The 16,307-nt window shown below is 54.4% G+C and overlaps 2 protein-coding genes across 8 annotated transcripts in view; one reads left to right on the forward strand and one right to left on the reverse strand.

Moving 5' to 3' along the window:
* WDR20 (WD repeat domain 20) overlaps window positions 1-10,222 on the forward strand; it is a 79,085-nt gene extending 68,863 nt beyond the window's left edge. For 3 of the 6 annotated variants that reach the window (XM_021715559.1, XM_008064083.2, XM_008064085.1), the window contains one exon: window positions 9,397-10,222. In XM_021715559.1, coding sequence (XP_021571234.1) covers window positions 9,397-9,450 — 54 coding nt within the window. In that variant the 3' untranslated portion in view covers window positions 9,451-10,222. Of the gene's footprint in view, window positions 1-926; window positions 1,217-9,396 lie in introns of those variants that run through there. The other 3 variants (XM_021715558.1, XM_008064086.2, XM_021715561.1) reach the window with 2 other exon arrangements.
* A 4,694-nt stretch (window positions 10,223-14,916) lies between these two features.
* Window positions 14,917-16,307, reverse strand: part of MOK (MOK protein kinase) — a 50,523-nt gene continuing 49,132 nt past the window's right edge. For both annotated transcript variants that reach the window (XM_008064090.1, XM_008064088.1), the window contains 2 exons: window positions 15,538-15,732; window positions 14,917-15,427 (listed from right to left, as the gene is read on the reverse strand). In XM_008064090.1, coding sequence (XP_008062281.1) covers window positions 15,347-15,427; window positions 15,538-15,732 — 276 coding nt within the window. In that variant the 3' untranslated portion in view covers window positions 14,917-15,346. The remainder of the gene's footprint in view (window positions 15,428-15,537; window positions 15,733-16,307) is intronic.

The following is a 16,307-nucleotide window of genomic DNA, read 5'->3' on the forward strand; positions in this document are numbered from 1 at the left end:
AGATCACAGGGCCGCGCTGCACACGAGGCACAAGCGGCCTCCAGGCACGCCGCACCCGCCTGCATCTCACAGCCCCGAACGGTGCTTCCTGGGGTGTTGCTGTCCTATCTGCCTTTAGCATATGGGCCTTTGTTCCTAGCCATCCTTGCGGACAGCTTCAGCTTTGGAGGCCAAATCGGGCTGTCAGGAGAGGAATGATAGTGAACATGCTGTGTGCAATTTTATGCACCTACCTAGTTTTTAAAATTCCGTTTCAAATGCTTCTGAGGCATTGAGTATGCAGTTTCAAAATTCAGGACTTAGTATTGGGCTTGGATGGAGAGTGGCTGATCACAGGTAAGTAGCATTCGTGGTGACACTCGTGGTGACCTTTCCGTTCTGAAGGTGGTGCCCACCGGTGGGGAAGCCGTGGGGATGTGTGCCCGTGTGACCAACACGACCAACTGGTCCCGCTCTGACTTCTGGCCCCTTGAACACTCTTGGTCCCACCAGCTGGGAGGAAGGCGGAGTCGCTGAGGGCCTGGGGGAGCCTTGGGAGTCAGGCTGGGCTGGGGTGGGAGAGGGAAGAGGAGGAGGCGGCGGTTTCCTTGGAAGCAACGCTGCAACTGCTGTCTAACAGAAGCCTGAGTGTGTCTCTCCCTACCCCACCTCCAGTTTCAAAAACCAGGATGGTGCCAAGCTTTGGATGTGGGGCTTGGTCAGTGTTTTTCTTCCAGTTCTTGCTGAGAAGTGTAGCGTCCTTAACGTCTGTCTGGAACCTTGTCGGGGCCCCCTGTGTCTCTGCCCCTCCCAAGGCTCCCTTGCTGGGCTCAGGGCCCCATGGAGAACGAATGGGGTGTCAGCCCCGGGGAGGGGCTGGCCAGGCTCTGCGGGTGTCACCGCCCCGTGTCCACTGTGCCCTCTGACTCCTGCCCTTTCTTTGACAGCCGGCAGAGCACCTCTGCAGGCAGGAGGACAGAATGCAAGGTGCCCTCCAAGACCAGAACTAAGGTGCCCGGCAGCTTGAGCAGAAGAGGGCACTGGCGAGGGCGGGCTCCCTGCCCCTCCGTGTGCTTCTGAGTAATGGCTCCTGCAGACCTGGGGAGGGACGTGGGGCGGCCACGGTGCTTCCGGTCCCTTCCGGTCCCACGTGTACGAGGTATAATGCCACGCTGCTTCCACGGTAGCCCTCAGAGAAATCTGGGGCCTTTTTGTAGTTTTCTCACCAAACTTTGAGCTTCCTCATGGAAAATGTTCCGTTTTCCAGCATAAGCATTATCATGAGCAGGAATGTCTTTTCTGACCTGACCTCTGGACTAAATCCCAGCACTTGGCAAGAAGAGGCCATTGACGCCTGTCAACACTGCTTCTCAGATGCACACGCAACGCAGAGATGCAGTGCTCAGGCGTGCCTCGATAGGCCCTAGTCCCGCACCCAGCAGCCAGAGGCCAGTGGCCTGTGCCGCTCTGCCCTCGCAGGACGCCTGGCCAGGGCCGGCGGCCTCTCTACACCCCACCCACCCTGGCTCGCCTCTTTTAAACCTCTTCTGGTGATTCCAGAAGCCAGGTTTGTGCTGTGACATCAATGAGGCGGCCTTCTAAACACCACCGCAGCCCCAGCCTTCTCTGAGGCTGCCTCTTTCTTACTCAGGGGCCTGAGAGGGGAGCCTTTGGCAGACCTTGCTTCCTTTGAAAAGAAATGTGTAAGCAGGAGTAGGTGGACACTTGCGAAGTAACCATCACTTTGGGGACTAAATTGAAATCTTTTATGCTGATTGAACCTTCTAGCAATTCGGAAGTCATCTTCTGTGAGCCCTTAGTGTGGGACTAAGAATAAATGCCCCAAGACAAAAATGGAAGGGTGGAGAAACAGGCGCTGTAACAATGATTCTTGTCTCAAGGATATTCAGAAATGAGGAGAAAACGCTTTGACCATTTTTTATGGGCTTGTACCCCTGTCCCAGGGGGGCTCAGTGGTGTTCTCCACGGTTTGGCTTGACACCCAAGTCCCAGAAAGCCAGGCCACCATGTCTCCCTGACTCCTCCAATTCCTGCGGGGCATCTTCAGTAATCAAGGCATTGCAGAGTCCGAAACATGTGCTGAAGTCAGGGAACCGGCCTTATCCCATGTCCGCACCCGAGTGCAAGGTCCTCATCGCCTCTTGCCTGGGGGGAGACGTTTTATTTCTTTGCTGAGCAAGCTCAAAGTGTGAGGAGGAAAATGCCAAAGGGTTAGGGAGGGCTGGAGAAGGGGTCCTTTGGGAAGCCCAGAGGCCACGTTTGTGTATCTGACAACCCGAAGAAGAATTAGGCGCAGAGCTCCCCTGTGGATTTTCCCACGAAGGATCTTGGAATGGGGTGTCCTGCCCTCGCCCTGTGGGTGAGGCCTGGCAGATGGGCTCAGCCCAGGGTCCTGCCCCACATCCAGCACCAGTGAAGGAGGGGACGCAGTGACCTCTGCATGCGATCGGGGCGTTCCCTATTGAGGTCTCCCTCTGCAGTGAGAGGGGCCTCGTGCACGTGCAGCCTCCTCAGTGACCTGGAGACAGTGCCTCTGGCTGGGTCAGGGCTCCAAAAGGGAAGGTCGATCCGTCTCCATGACGCAGCGGGAGCCCGCAGGCCTTTCCTTGTGCAGAGCGTGCCCTTGGCTGCAGGCCGATCAGAACCATCCTGTGTTTAGGTTAACGGGGTGCTCGTCACGTGGCCCCATTGCCATCCCAAAGAGGGGACATTAGTCCAGCCAAAGCGAAGTCTGGGGCTTGCTCTTCAGATGCACTCTTGTTCAGCTGTTACCTTTGAAACTCAGATCCCAAGTTAAACTGTAAGAACACGCCCTCTCCTAGAGGGAGACTCCCACGGTGTTGACTTTATTCATGGCTGCATCTGTTACATGAACTTTGTGTCATAGTTAAATCACTGTCTCTCAATTTAAAAGTGTAAAAAGTTTCCTGCACTTTTTTGATTTCTGTATACCTGCGTTCATTAAAGATTGTTCTGTTAGGCGACACTGTATAAAACTGTCTGGATATTTACCTTCAGTGACTATCAAAAAGAAATTCACATGTGTTTCTTTTTTTACATTTTCATCGAATCTTTTGAGAACTTGAATAAATTTCATAAAGAGCCTTCCTAACATGAAATATTGGTAAATTAAGTTCTTAACTGTTGCAATAATTAATGGAGCTTTATTATCAGCACTGTTACTTTATAATTTAAGAAACTCATGTTTCTGTTTCGCTGCTTTGTTTTTTTAGCTGTTCCCTTGTCACTGTCACAGCTCAAGAGACTTAACTACATACTTGATACTCTGAAGTACTTCGGGGCTGTCCTCTGTATGTTGACATCAAATAAACATGTGTGGATGAATCGTAAATGTAGACAACTTTCAGTAGTCATTTTCACATCTAAGCTTTAAAAAAATCTCAGTGAACCAAAAAGCAAAGCTTTTAAATGTTGTAAAATTAAGGGCCTTGTTAATGTCTGTAGAACAGCCACAGGAATTGCTACCTCTTATCACCAACTCTGAGTTTCTCATCACTAGAAGCTCACTAAGTGAAATGTTTGCTCTGAGGACCAGAGACATTGTTCCATGTGACCGTCGTGTGTGCCGATTGCCATCTGGGGGAAGGACTGTTGACTGACTTTTCAGCCGAGCAACGTAAAGCCTTCCGTAGAGCGAGAGTGCCGATGCTCTGGAGCTACCTGGGCTGTGAGCTGGCCTTGACTCACACGCGCTCACTGTCCTGGATGTGGGGTGTCCAACATCCCATCAGCCACTCGGCCACAGCTGGAGCCGGGGAGTGGCTGGCCAGCCTCTCTCTGTAGGCGCTCTCTTCCTGGGCACAGCTTACTGTTTTCCCGCTCCTCATCCTGAATCGAGTGTGCGTGGGGCTGCCTGCTGGCTGGTGAGCTTGTCCTGCCGGGGACATCAGGCCTGCAGGTGCCTGCGCAGAGCAGGCTTCAGACTATTCCATCTGGGGTGGCAGGAGCTCTCGAAGCACGTGTAGAGTAAGAAGGGTCCGTCAGTCTCGACAGACGCAGTTGATCGCAGCTCTGAGTGCCCAGCAAGACGGGATAAGGGCGAGCTGGCCCGAGACAGCTGTTCTCAGGCCCCCGGTGCTCCCACGGACCTGTCACTCCCCTGAGACATCCAGCCCCCAGCTGCCTCTCTGTGGGCTGTAGGCTGAACCCTGGGCTCTGCCTCCAGTGCTCTGGGGGAGGGCTCCGGAAGCTTGTGTGGCACTGTCCTCAGGAGTGCTGGGTCACTGGGCCTCTGTACTGGAGGGTCTGCATTTCCTTGTCTTGACTCCCAAGCTGCCAAGGCAGAAGAGATACATCTGCAGCTCTCAAAGTGACCACGTGAACCTGCCACTCTGAGCAGGTCAGGCTGCTTCTTAGCACTGGAGATTTTTTGGTTTTGTTTTTTGAGTTGGAGTCTCACTCTGTCACCCAGACTGGAATGCAGTGGCCGTTCCCGGCCACCGCAGCCTCAACCTGCTGGGCTCCGGCGATCCTTCCGCCTCAGCCTTCCGAGTAGCTGGAACTACAGGCGTGCACTACCACGCCCGGCTAATTTTTGATTTATTGTAGAGACGAGGTCCCGCCAAGTTGCCCGGGCGGGTCTCGAACCCGCGGGCTCAGGCAATCCACTCACCCCAGCCTCCCAATGTGCAGGATTACAGGCTGAGCCACCGAGCCCGGCTCAGCACTGGAGTTTAAGCCCTAGAGACTATGAGGTTGACAGCAAGGGTGGTTCTGGGTTTTTTCAAAGAAAAAAATAAATAGTTTGCACCTTGAGAAAAACGCAACCGCCTCTGTGCGTGTGGCTGCCTGTTGGGATAAATGGTAGATTCTGAATCAGGGGGTCTCTGGAGAGGGATGGACACCTGGAGTCGCTCCATTCTCTCACCCCTTCTAGTGTCGGCGGCCTACAAAGCCAGCCTCCCTTTTCCAGTGGGGACCAGCTAGAAAGGCTCTAGGGGAGACCTCCCACACAAAGAGGAGGGCAGGGCCGAGTGGTCGCAGGACCAAGGAGGCTCGGCAGAGCCCTTAGATGGCCACGCCTTACCTATCTCACGAGTCTTTTTCCAGATGTCTGAAAAGAACATTCCCCTCTGCTCTGGCTTTTCTCATCAGAGACCAGGTGGAGTACCCTCTTTGGGGAAATGTGCCACCTTCTGTGTGACCTGTCATTGATGAGGGCAAGCCTGGCAGGGGTACATGGCCCAATGCCCAGGAGCAGCCAAGGTCCCAGGCCAGACAGCACGTCCAGGTCCAGTTGTCCCCTCTGGGCCCCGCATGCTACCTTCTTCCTAAAACTGGCTCATGTCATCTGGAGACCATGGCCTTGCGCCTTGGGATGAAGCAGTGGCTACTCGTCCAGGTTTTCTTAGGTTCCTCTGGGTGGTGATTTGTGTAGTGACAGTAATGGATTCTCGTGGGTGGGCAGTTAAGAGAAACACAGGACTAGAAACGACTTCCAAGGAAGTCAGCCTGGTGATGTTTCTCGTCGTTTTTATACCGTCTCTAGGAAGGTGTCGCTTTACGAATACGATTTTGCTGACCAGATGAGACTGCTGAGAGCATCTGGCACAGAGCCTAGAACTAGAGCCTGAGGGTTAGGTGTAGGGGGACACACACAGGGGTGATCTCTGCAGCACCCCCACTCCGGCCGGCCAGCACTGAGCTCCCAGACGCTGTGGCTGTGTCAAGTCCAATTCTCATGCCCTTTCCACGTGATCTCAAGAGGGAAGCTTTAGTCTGTAGTAAAACCTGCCCAGGGCTGGGTCATGTGTTATTTTTGTTTGGGTTGGGGAGGGGGCTTCAGACAATCCCAAGTAGGTAAGGTGGTGAACCGGAGTTCAGCTTGGACGTCCATACCTTGTCCCACAACTGTCCCCTGGAGGTTCTGCCATCTGAGACCGGCCATCAGGGTTTGTGAAGGCTGAGAGGGAAAGCCATTGCGGCCTGGCAGCCTCAGGACACGTCCCTGCTCTGAGTAGGCCTCTGTGACCCCACGGTCTGGTCTTGCTGTTGCAGTCCCATCTCCGCAGCGTCCACTAGGCAGGGACAGGGACACGTTCCTTTGTTGTAAATGGTTATGAGCCCAAATATTTTTCCAACGCATTCTGGTAGAACAAGGCTCAATTCTGTTAGCTTAGTGTTATGAATTATAATCAGACCCAAACTCAGAGCTGGAGTGTTTTTTATCACGTAATTTTGAAATGAAATCTCTAGCAGGAATGAGATGGCAGCTCTGCTAAGGACAGAGAACCTTGAACTAGATCCAAGAACTGTCACCATCCCTGTGGCAGGCTGTCTCCCTCGGGCCACAGGACAACAGGACGACGTCAGCCTCTGGGGAGCTCCTGCCTGGTTGGAATCTGTGCAGCCCTCACTGCTGGCCGCCTGTTCGGCTGCACAGACCAGCGGTCCCCACAGCTACTGAGGGCACTGGAGATGGAGCCAGCGAGGCACCGGGCATTCACCACCCACAGGCCTGAGTTTGGCTCCTTCCTCCCGTGAGAGAGATGAGAAGGATGCCACAAAACAGCACCACCCTAAGGAGCAGGCCAACCGGGCAGCAGGACGCTGTGAGTGTGACACGAGCCCGTCTGGGGCATGGAGCCTTGTGCAGAACATGTGTCGGCTGGGCCGGGTGGCTGGGCCTCCCGAGGTGCCCGGGTCTCTAAGAGGCCCTGGGGGTCTGCGTCCTTCCATCACCTGGTGGTCTTTAGACAAAAATCACAGGCCTACAGAAGTGAGGTGACTTCTTTCATTTCATTCTCTTTTAAATGACAGTTTCCTCCCCAAAGCCTCCACTGTCTATCATGGTAGAGCGAGTCCATGAGGACCAGTGGCCCACGGGACGGTACACGAAGCGGTCCTCACCTGCATGCCGGGCGCAAGGTGCTGGACATGGGCGGGCATGGCGTCTCCTCCTCTGGCTTCACTCTCCCGGGAATGTCCAAACCTGAATGTGCATGGTGTGCCTAGCATGGACATGGGCCCAGGGCCCTGCAGGCCCCGTGCCCAGGGACCCTCTCCTCAGACCCCGTTCCTGGGCTTGGACCACTCGTTCCCCCTCTGCTCTGATGGGTGCTCCAGCAGGCCCTTGACCGAGTCCCCTGGGGTCCTGTTGGGTTTCCGCCTGTGGCCAGGCTGCTTCCTGGCTCAGTGCCCGAGGGCAGGGGCCCTGGGTTTTGGTCACAGGCATATTTGCTGCATGGCCCATTCTAAAGTAAGGGCTGGCGTCCACCTGCCAAACCCCGACTCCTGTGGTGCGAGTGTGGACGCAGCAAAGGGGAAGGGAAGGTGTGAGGGTGGGTGATTGATAAGGTAAGCTGTGAGACCTCTCTGGAACCTGGGCTGGGAAGGCAGTGGGATAGGGATAGTCCTAGTTGGCTCCTGTTTGCCGCCACAGCCGGCGTTGGGGCTTCAAGCCAGAGGGAGCTGGAGAATGGGTGTGTGTTTATTCTGTGCCAGTCAGAGTGGGGTCAGCCAGGCCGGGCATCGTGCCCCGCTACAGCAGGCCCCGGGCAGCCCGGCCCACCCTCGGGCCTGCGGGGAAAGCAGCTGAGCCCTCCAGACCATCACACCTGATGAGAAAGTCCGAGGCAGGGGAGGCCTGAGGGGGGATATCCAGACCCTGTCACCATGACAGTCATAAGCCCCCAGTGGCCACTGAATCCCCAGGTGGCCAGTCCAACCTGAAATGTGCTGTACGTGTCGAGAGCACACCTCAGGCTTCATCCACAGAAGTCCTTCATGATTATCTATCGGTTACATGTTGAAATGATCATCTGGAAAATATTTGTTAGATAAAATATTGACGTTAATTTCACCCGTTTTGTGTGTTGTTGAACACACACCTAGGAAGCTCGCATCACGCTTCTGTGGACGCAGGAGGGGACACCACCTTCTGTGACGGGCGCTGTGATGGGGCTGACAACACTGTGAGCTGAGAATGGCCTTGAGCAGTGGCTGCTGGGGAGGGTGGCCTCTCGTCTCTGTCCCTCGGCTGGGACACAGCTCTTCTACTGCTGCAAGGAAGTGTAGAATCCCCTCTCCCATCAGGGGGTCTTGGTTCTGTAGACCTGACAGTATCCGTGGCCGTCCCCCTCCCTTGGGTGCACGTGGCTGTGAGGCCAGTGTCGCTATGTTAGGTTTCCCTACTCCAGACTGTCTGGACGGATGTGAATCGGGCCTCCTGAGGCCCACTGAGACGGTGACAGCACTGTCCTGTCAGAACCCGAGGGACCGAGAGGAAAAGAGTGCCTGTAGGCTGCAGGCCGCCACCACAGCCCCGCTTCCTGGTCGCGTCTCGATTCGCAGGTTTCACCTGGAGAGGACATCTCCGCTGCACAAGGTCTGGGCGAGGCTTGGGCGGTGTGATTGTCACCTGCAGGTGTGCCACACAGTCCCACGTGGGAAAGTAGCCATGTACTTCCAGCTCAGGCTTGTCACAAGTCAACAATACTCGGGGACCGTTGTAGGTTTCAGGACAGCTGAAGGGTCAGCTTGTGTTCACAAAGCTGCATGTGTGCATCTTCGGGGTTGCACCAGTGTCTCCATAAACAGATACCAGGCGTGACATAACTGTGCATCTCGATGCGACACAAGGAAACATACGTGCTCCTTGCTGGGTCAGAGGCGAAACCCTGTCAGCCTGATCTGAGTAGACCCATCCTGCAGATAAGGTGCCAGCTTCCCCTCTACTCACCCCCAGCAGAAGCTGCCTGGAACATTCTGCTGGAGCAGAGCCATCTACACTGTCCTGTGTGGGCTGATGCCACGTCCCCTTCGCCCCACGTCCAGCCGCGGCCTGTGCTTTGTTCCACCCCCTCCCCCGGCCTGGGCCCTCCTGTCTCTACTGCAGGGCCTGCACGCTGGGGTCAGTGAGAGCCAGAGGTGCCTCCTTCACACCCCCAGTGAGCAATCAAGAGCCCCAGGAAGTTCTTTCAGCTCCAACCTCCGTCCCCAGAAGCCAACCCCGGGCTCCAAGGGCTGGGCGTGCAGTCCAGAATCGCGGTGCCCACGCGGCTCGGGGGAGCTCCTGTCAGAGCCATGGGGACTCTGCAGTTCTGGGCTCTGCCCTGGCTGAAGGCGCTGTCCAGCCCCCCTGGAGGCGCCTGCACCTTCGGGCCAGTGAATTTTCCCTCAAGGCCAGGGCCAGCCCTGCCCGCCCTGTCCTGGACAGCTCCGGGCCTACAGGATTGCATCCACGCAGGGATCGGGTCACTAGGAATGGAGGGCAGTGATTGGCCAGGAATGAACTAGATGAAGTGGGGGGTTTGCACACCACCGGCTTCCTGGCCCCAGAAACTGTTGCTGACTGTGTGACGCTGCTGGCAGAGGGTGAGCTGTGGCTCACTGCCCAGTGCTCTGCTGGATTAATGTAAACTGCTTTGTTCGCAGGGCTTATTGTCGCCCCCCAGCCAGGCCAGCCCTCCAGGTGCAACGGTAGTGTAGCAGCCCGCTACTGTTCACACAGCCTCCCCGGACTCCACTCGAGAGTGATGGCCAGGTGCCCAAGCTGCGCGAGCCACGCCAGGTGGATCTTGGGCAGGCGACGTCGGTGAGGCCGTGTGGACACATAAGGGCTGCGTGGACGCAGGACCAGCTCCCTTGGCAGCGCTGCGCTCCTGCTGCTCACCCAAAGTAGCTGTTTCCATGTTTAAATCCGTCTTTCGGGGCTAGTAAAAAATAAGAAATGGAGTTTTCTTTTTTTTACTCTAAACTTCAATGTAATTAAATTCAATGTAAATATATAATATATACATATATACATAGTGTAAAAAAAAATGTTTCTTGGACAGGAAATGCCCTTAACTTCAGCTGTTATAATAGCACCCCACTTGGCTTTGCACTGACTTTTTTTATATCTGAGGTGGTCAGGAGACAACCTGGAATGCGCTCGAAAGTTGTAACCTTCTGACTTAAATATGTAACTCAGGAAGACGGATGGATGCTGCACTTAAGTTTAACGCGGACGGAGGATTTCCTTGAATGTGGGTATAATGGACTCGCGGCCCGTGAGGTGCTGCGTGAACACACCCTTTTCACCTGTCGGCACTGATTTTATTTAATACTGTTGTTTCCAGTGCAATCGGCTCTGTATTATATGTATAAATAATGTAATTCTGCAACTGGGGGAAATAGTTATTCCACCAGTAATTTTCATCATTTAAGAGTGATATTTCTAATTCACAAAAAACATTAATATTAAACTATCTTGAACATACCATTTGTTTATCTTCTGTTAAGCTGGCTGTTTTTAATGTAAGTTTTTGGTGAATGAGTTGGTTGGCCTGGAATGGTTTTGGCCTTTTTACACCAAAGCCCTTGCTGCCGGCCAATTTGATTTCAGACAGACTGTTCAGAAACACGACCCACCTCAGAGTCCTCTGGGCCTTCTCTCATCTTCTCTGTCTGCAGTTGCCACAGGCAGCCACGCGTGTGCACAGGCTCTGGCCTCAATGAATCACTTCTTTCTTCCTGCCTAGAGTCCGCCACTTGTTGCTGCAAGCCTGTGACCACACACAATATGCTTTCCCACGTGAGTAGCAAGAAACTACTACAACATGACCAAAATCACTCATGAAGCATCCTCTCGGGTGTTTATTTGGGGAACCCAGCACCTGAGCCACTCCGAGCTTAGGCCACCCACCCCCAGCAAACTCCACGAGTTGCTAGAATGGCAGTAGGACATTTCTTGTTTTTTTTTTAAAAACACACACAACTGGATCCTTCGAAGGCTTATTTATTTGGTGAGACTTCAAACCATGAAATGTCTCAGCACATTTCTCTACATGATCACATCATATTGGGATCATGTCCTTAAGCCATTGCAGGCCCTTGAGGGGTACTCCTGCATTTATGTCACCATTGATACAAACGCAGAACAGAACAACTCACATCCATCTGGGTCTTGGTGTAGTTCTGCAGAGGGGAGACGAGACCCAGCATAAGCCCTCAGGCAGCCCGCTCGAAGCCCCAGCAGCCATGCACTATGGTGTAAGCCTTCTGGAAAGGTAAATGACACCAAGTACCAAGACTTGCTGTGTTTCAAATAAATGTATTAGGATGTATAAATCAGACACATGCAGGATGATCTCCATGTAAAATCAGGTATTAGCATGTTTTAGGTCATTTGTTATTTCTGTCATCTTAGTCAAGGCGCTCTCGGCCACCACAGCCTCGACCTGCTGGGCTCCGGCGATCCTTCCGCCTCAGCCTTCCAAAGAGCTGGAACTACAGGCGCGCACTACCACGCCCAGCTAATTTTTTTAATTTATTGTAGAGATGAGGTCTCGCCAAGTTGCCCAGGCGGGTCTCGAACCCGCGGTTTCAGGCAATCCACTCACCTCAGCCTCCCAAAGTGCAGGATTACAGGCTGAGCCACCGAGCCCGGCTAAGGCACTGGTTTCTAAGTGCTGTCAGTTACATAGAAAGCCAGACCCATGAGGTCCGAGGCAATACAAATAAATCAAGGGACATTTGGAAATCAAGTCTAGAATTCTTAATCTAGTGGTCCCCCTGGTGTCTGCTTATTCCATTTCTCGTCTGTTTGTAGGAGGTGACAGGTGGGAATCTGATGGATACCGGGCAACAATTATGTATGTTAAAACTAAAGCACAGTTTGCTGGGGTGACCCGGCTGTGTCTGCAGCTTTCACTGGCCCGGTGATGTTGTCACTCAAGGAGGTTAGTCCTAATTCTGCCTCAGCCTGGTCTGTCACCCTTCACTGGGTTCTGGAATGCAGTTCGCACTTGGCCGTCGCTGTACTAAAGCTGTCGCATGCGTCCCGGTTTACTATAGGTGCGTCTGTATCAGCAACAAATCTTTATATCACTGTTCCTAAGATTGGTCCCTGGCCATGTGGTCCAAGGATGGCTTCCAGAATCCAGCTGTCCCCACCACTATCACCATCAACTCAAGCATTCAGCAGGCCCTGGACAGATGGCCCGAGACAGCCTCAGGGCTGGTGACATCCTCAGCCAGGAGCCACAGGGGAGTTGGGAATCTTCTGGGCTTCCCTGGTACGACTTGGGTTTGCTTTTGCCATTCTTGCCTTGGTGAGCGCACACTCTGCGTGGAGACTGGGTCTAGAGGAAGCTGGAGGTCACGCTGCCAGGTGTGGTGTCCAGGTGGGGTCTGGCTATGCCACAGGTGTGGGAACAGCAGAGCACAAAACGTGGGGAGCACGGGTCGCTCTCTGCGGCCGTGTTTGCTGCAGGGTATGTATGTCTCACGAAGGTGCCATCAGCGTCTCCTTGGACTGCGACATCTACCCACTGTTTCTGCTCAGGCCGCCACCGCCAGGTATGTCTCCCGACCTCTTTCTTTAGATCAGAAGGGCAGGGGTGGACAAAGCGGGTGAACACAAAGGGACAGCCCGGCGGCACCGCAGGAGCTCGGCAGGCCACGTGGAATGAAGGCGTCCTCACAGGCAGAGGCATGGGTGGGGAGACACTCCTTCTTGGAGCTCGGTGGCACTGCCCACTTGGCTGGCCTTCACGGGCTTCCAAACAAAGCAGGCAGAGGCCCTGCCAGGGCTCTGGCCACAGGCGCCTCCGACAGCTTGAGCCGGCTTGGTCCCTCTGCCCCCAGTCCCACCAGCACCTGCCTGTGGCAGGGCCCGAGGCTGGGCCCACAGACGACACAGGGTGCCACGTGTGGCTGACACTGCTTCGGGCCCCCTGGTGCCTCCTGCCGAAACCAGGCAACTGCGAGGTCCAGGTGAAACGCAGAAGTCCCAGGTGGGCAGGATTTTCCTTCGCTCAAACCTGCAGGAAATTGGATCCGGGCCCTTGAAGCTGATATGGGCGCCCCACTGTGAACCAGAGACCACGCGACTCCTCCACACGGCAGGCCTGGTTGCCAGACTCGATGCTGCTCCAGAGACCAACAGGAAACCCAGCAGCGTGTCCCTGGTGGGCCTGGCCTGCCTCCAGAGAGCCCCCACCCAGCGGTTACCCCGCCGTGAGGAGGTGTGATGGCTGGGAGAGTAAATGCACCAGCATCTCCAAATGGCTGCATCCCCAGAAAGGTTCAGAAAGGACTATAAAGATGTCCCCTACATATCTTCTTTACTTAGAGGGGGAACCGTTCTCCTAAGTCCACAAACACATGGCCTAACTCAGAGCCAACCCTCGAGGATGGCAGCATACCCCCTTAGCCACCATGTCTTTCAGGCCCTGGTCCTTTGGGGGCCTTGCCCAGCTCACCTGCCCTGCGGGTCCGTCTTCCAGCTTGTCTCTGCCATATCCACTTCCCCTTCTGTCTCCCTGGCCCTTTCTGCTGTTGGGTACTGCCCACAGTCCTGTCTGTGAGCTGTCTCAGCATCCACGGTGACTCTCAACGCCCAGGCCCTCTGCAGAGGGAGCATGGTGCCCACTCTCCCTCCTAGGCACCTTCCTCCATGAGGGTGGCCCTGAAGGCCACATCAGGGTCTCCAATGGGTTTAATGTATTTATTTGGAGTCGGAGTCTCACTCTGTCATCCAGGCTGGAGTGCAGTGGCATGCTCACGGTTACCGCAGCCTTGACCTGCTGGACTCAGGCGACCCTTCCGCCTGAGCCTTCCAAGTAGCTGGAACTACAGGCACGCGCCACCATGCCCAGCTAACTTTTTGATTTATTGTAGAGACGACATCTCGCCAAGTTGCCCAGACTGGTCTCGAACCCGAGCTCCAGCAATCCTCTTGCCTCTGCTTCCCAAAGTGCTGGGATTACAGGCGTGAGTCACCACTCCCGGCTTCCAATGGGTTTAAAAGGAAGTTAATTCGGCCCCTCCCTGCTCTGAATGTCACTGGAATCCTCGCTTCCAGTCTTGTATCTGCGTTTCTTGGGGTCCTGTGCTGCCGTGGGCTGGCTACCCCGCCGTGCACCAAGCCCCTTCCCTCCATCTCTCTGGCCTGCCCCTCTGCTGGCCTCACGTCCACTCCCACAGCCCAGCTGTCCTGTCGCTCCCAGCATTGCTTTGCCACCTCCAGATGGCCTGGAGAGCTCTGGGAAGAAGGGCGTCACAGACGAGTCTCAGGAGAGGGAGCACTAAGCCCTAAGCTGGGACATGTAGCCCTTGAAAACACAGACTGAGAAGACAAGAAAGAGAAGGAAGACCCGGTGACCAGGTTACATGCCAAGACCACAGGGGCTTCACAGGATTGCCTCCCCTGCCCAGCGGCCTGGCCAACGCCCTGCACTTCGAATCCATCCAGTGTCACTATGTGCAATGTTCCCATCCCATCCCCAGGGGAACAGGTTTCTTTTTGTAGGGCACAAGGGGCCCACCTTTACTGTGGCACTCGGGAAACAAAGCTCGAAGCACCACAGGCGGGCAGGATGCAGTGTGCTCTTCTCCCAGGAGCCAATGGAAGTGATGCCCAGTGCTTAGAAGAAACACTTCAAGCCTGCCCTCACGCTGCTGTGCCCCCTCGCCCTGCTGTGGGCACTGGGGAACAACAAGGGCTCTGAGGACAAGCCTGTGTTTGTTCCTTAATGTTTTCTTTCTTTTTTGAGTTGGGGTCTCACTCTGTCACCCAGGCTGGAGTACAGTGTCACGATCATAGCTCACCACAGCCTCAACCTCCTGGACTCAAGTGATCCTTCCACCTCAGCCTCCTGAGTAGCTGGGACTACAGGCTTGTGCCACCACACTGGGCTAAGTTTTTAACTTTTTGTAGAGATGAGGTCTCACTATGTTGCCCAGGCTGGTCTCAAACTCCTGGCCTCAAGCGATTCCCCCTGCCTCAGCCTCTTAAAGTGCTAGGATGTCAGGTGTGAGCCACCACGCCCGGCCCTTAATGATTTTTTCAAATGAAACATAATTAAGCCACACTAAAGTCTTCCCAACAAAATCTGTTACCCTACTGTGACCACAAAAGTCAAAATAAAGGGGTAGATGTTAAACTTAGAGAATATAAAAAGGAAATACTGAAATGCTGGCTTATTCTTTAATAGAACTTTGAGCAACACTGCTGATACTGGAGAAGAAATCATAGGCAGGGCCTGCCTGTACACCATGCCTAGCTAATACATCATATAAACTCCAGCTTATCCATACTGACTTCTATAAAAAGTTACAAACTATTCCCTGCCCCAAATTCCTACATAAGTAAAATGAAATAAAGCCCTAGAATGAGGCGGTTTTACACATGTATTAGTATTAGCCTGGAACATTTGGTACAGCTGCTTGGGATGCAGATGCACGGGCCCAGCCCCATCAGCACAGCTGGCCCACGAGTGGCACTTCCGAGGCCCCACGAGCACAGAAGCCACTGCCAGGTCCCCCTGAGTCCTCCGTCCCATCTCAGGAGCCCAGTCGCCAGGCCTCGGCTGGTCAAGAAGGAGGTGGCACGTGCTGCTCAGTATCCGTCACCTTTCCTTCCTATCAGGGGCAAGTGACACTGCTTCAGGTTGGGCTTAATGTCCTTCTGCGAGTCTGTCTGTGAAAGACAAATTGCAGACATTCAGTGGAGGCCTAAGGGGTCCAGGGGCAGTACCCTGTGACCCTCTGAGAAGCTGAGACCCTCCAAGAAGCTGAGATGCACGCTACCTTCTGGTTCACACCAATGCACTTCAAGGGTCTCAACACTGGGACTTTTCCACTCGTTCCCGATCCAAACACAGACTGCAGCACAGGGCTGGAGTGAGGTGACAGGGTGGCCACTCCCGGAAGCTTGAGTCTGGGCAGTTCCATGACACAGGCCGGCCCCTGTCTCTTGGGATGAACCTCCTTTAGAAACTGTTGCTTGAAACAGAACAGAGGTCAGTTAGACACAGAACGGTTTCCCTGTTAAGAGGGGCTCCTGTTAAGAGGGGCTCCTTTCGCCTAATACAACTCTTTGACCATGAGATGTGAGCAGACAGCACACTCTGTGTCCCATACACCCAAAGGGAGGTGGCTGCTCGCCGGCACCCATAGGAAGGTAGACCTCACACCAGTCTCCCTGAGGGATCTGGACGCTTCAGTTTTGCTCGTTCACATCAATAACTCTGTCCTTATGCAAATCCCCCCCTTGGGGCAGTCACCTCAGCCGTCCCTGTACAGACATTGGTGGGGGGGTGAGGGGGAGTGGTGAGAACCCGCCCGTGATGTGAGGGTGAGTGCAGGTACAGAGGCCTCACAGACCGTGATACCTGATGCTCCTGCTGGAACTCCCAGGGCTCAGGTCCAAATCCTCCCACCTCCTGCTTTTGTGGTATGTATATATGTATGTATGTATTTATTTATTTATTTGAGTTGGAGTCTCACTCTGTTGCCTAGACTGGATTGCAGTGGCATGCTCACGGCCACTGCAGCCTCGACCTGCTGGGCTCAGGTGA

The sequence above is a fragment of the Carlito syrichta genome, unplaced genomic scaffold, assembly GCF_000164805.1.
Source record: "Carlito syrichta isolate Samal-C Ts95f unplaced genomic scaffold, Tarsius_syrichta-2.0.1 Scaffold307187, whole genome shotgun sequence".
NCBI lineage: Eukaryota > Metazoa > Chordata > Mammalia > Primates > Tarsiidae > Carlito > Carlito syrichta.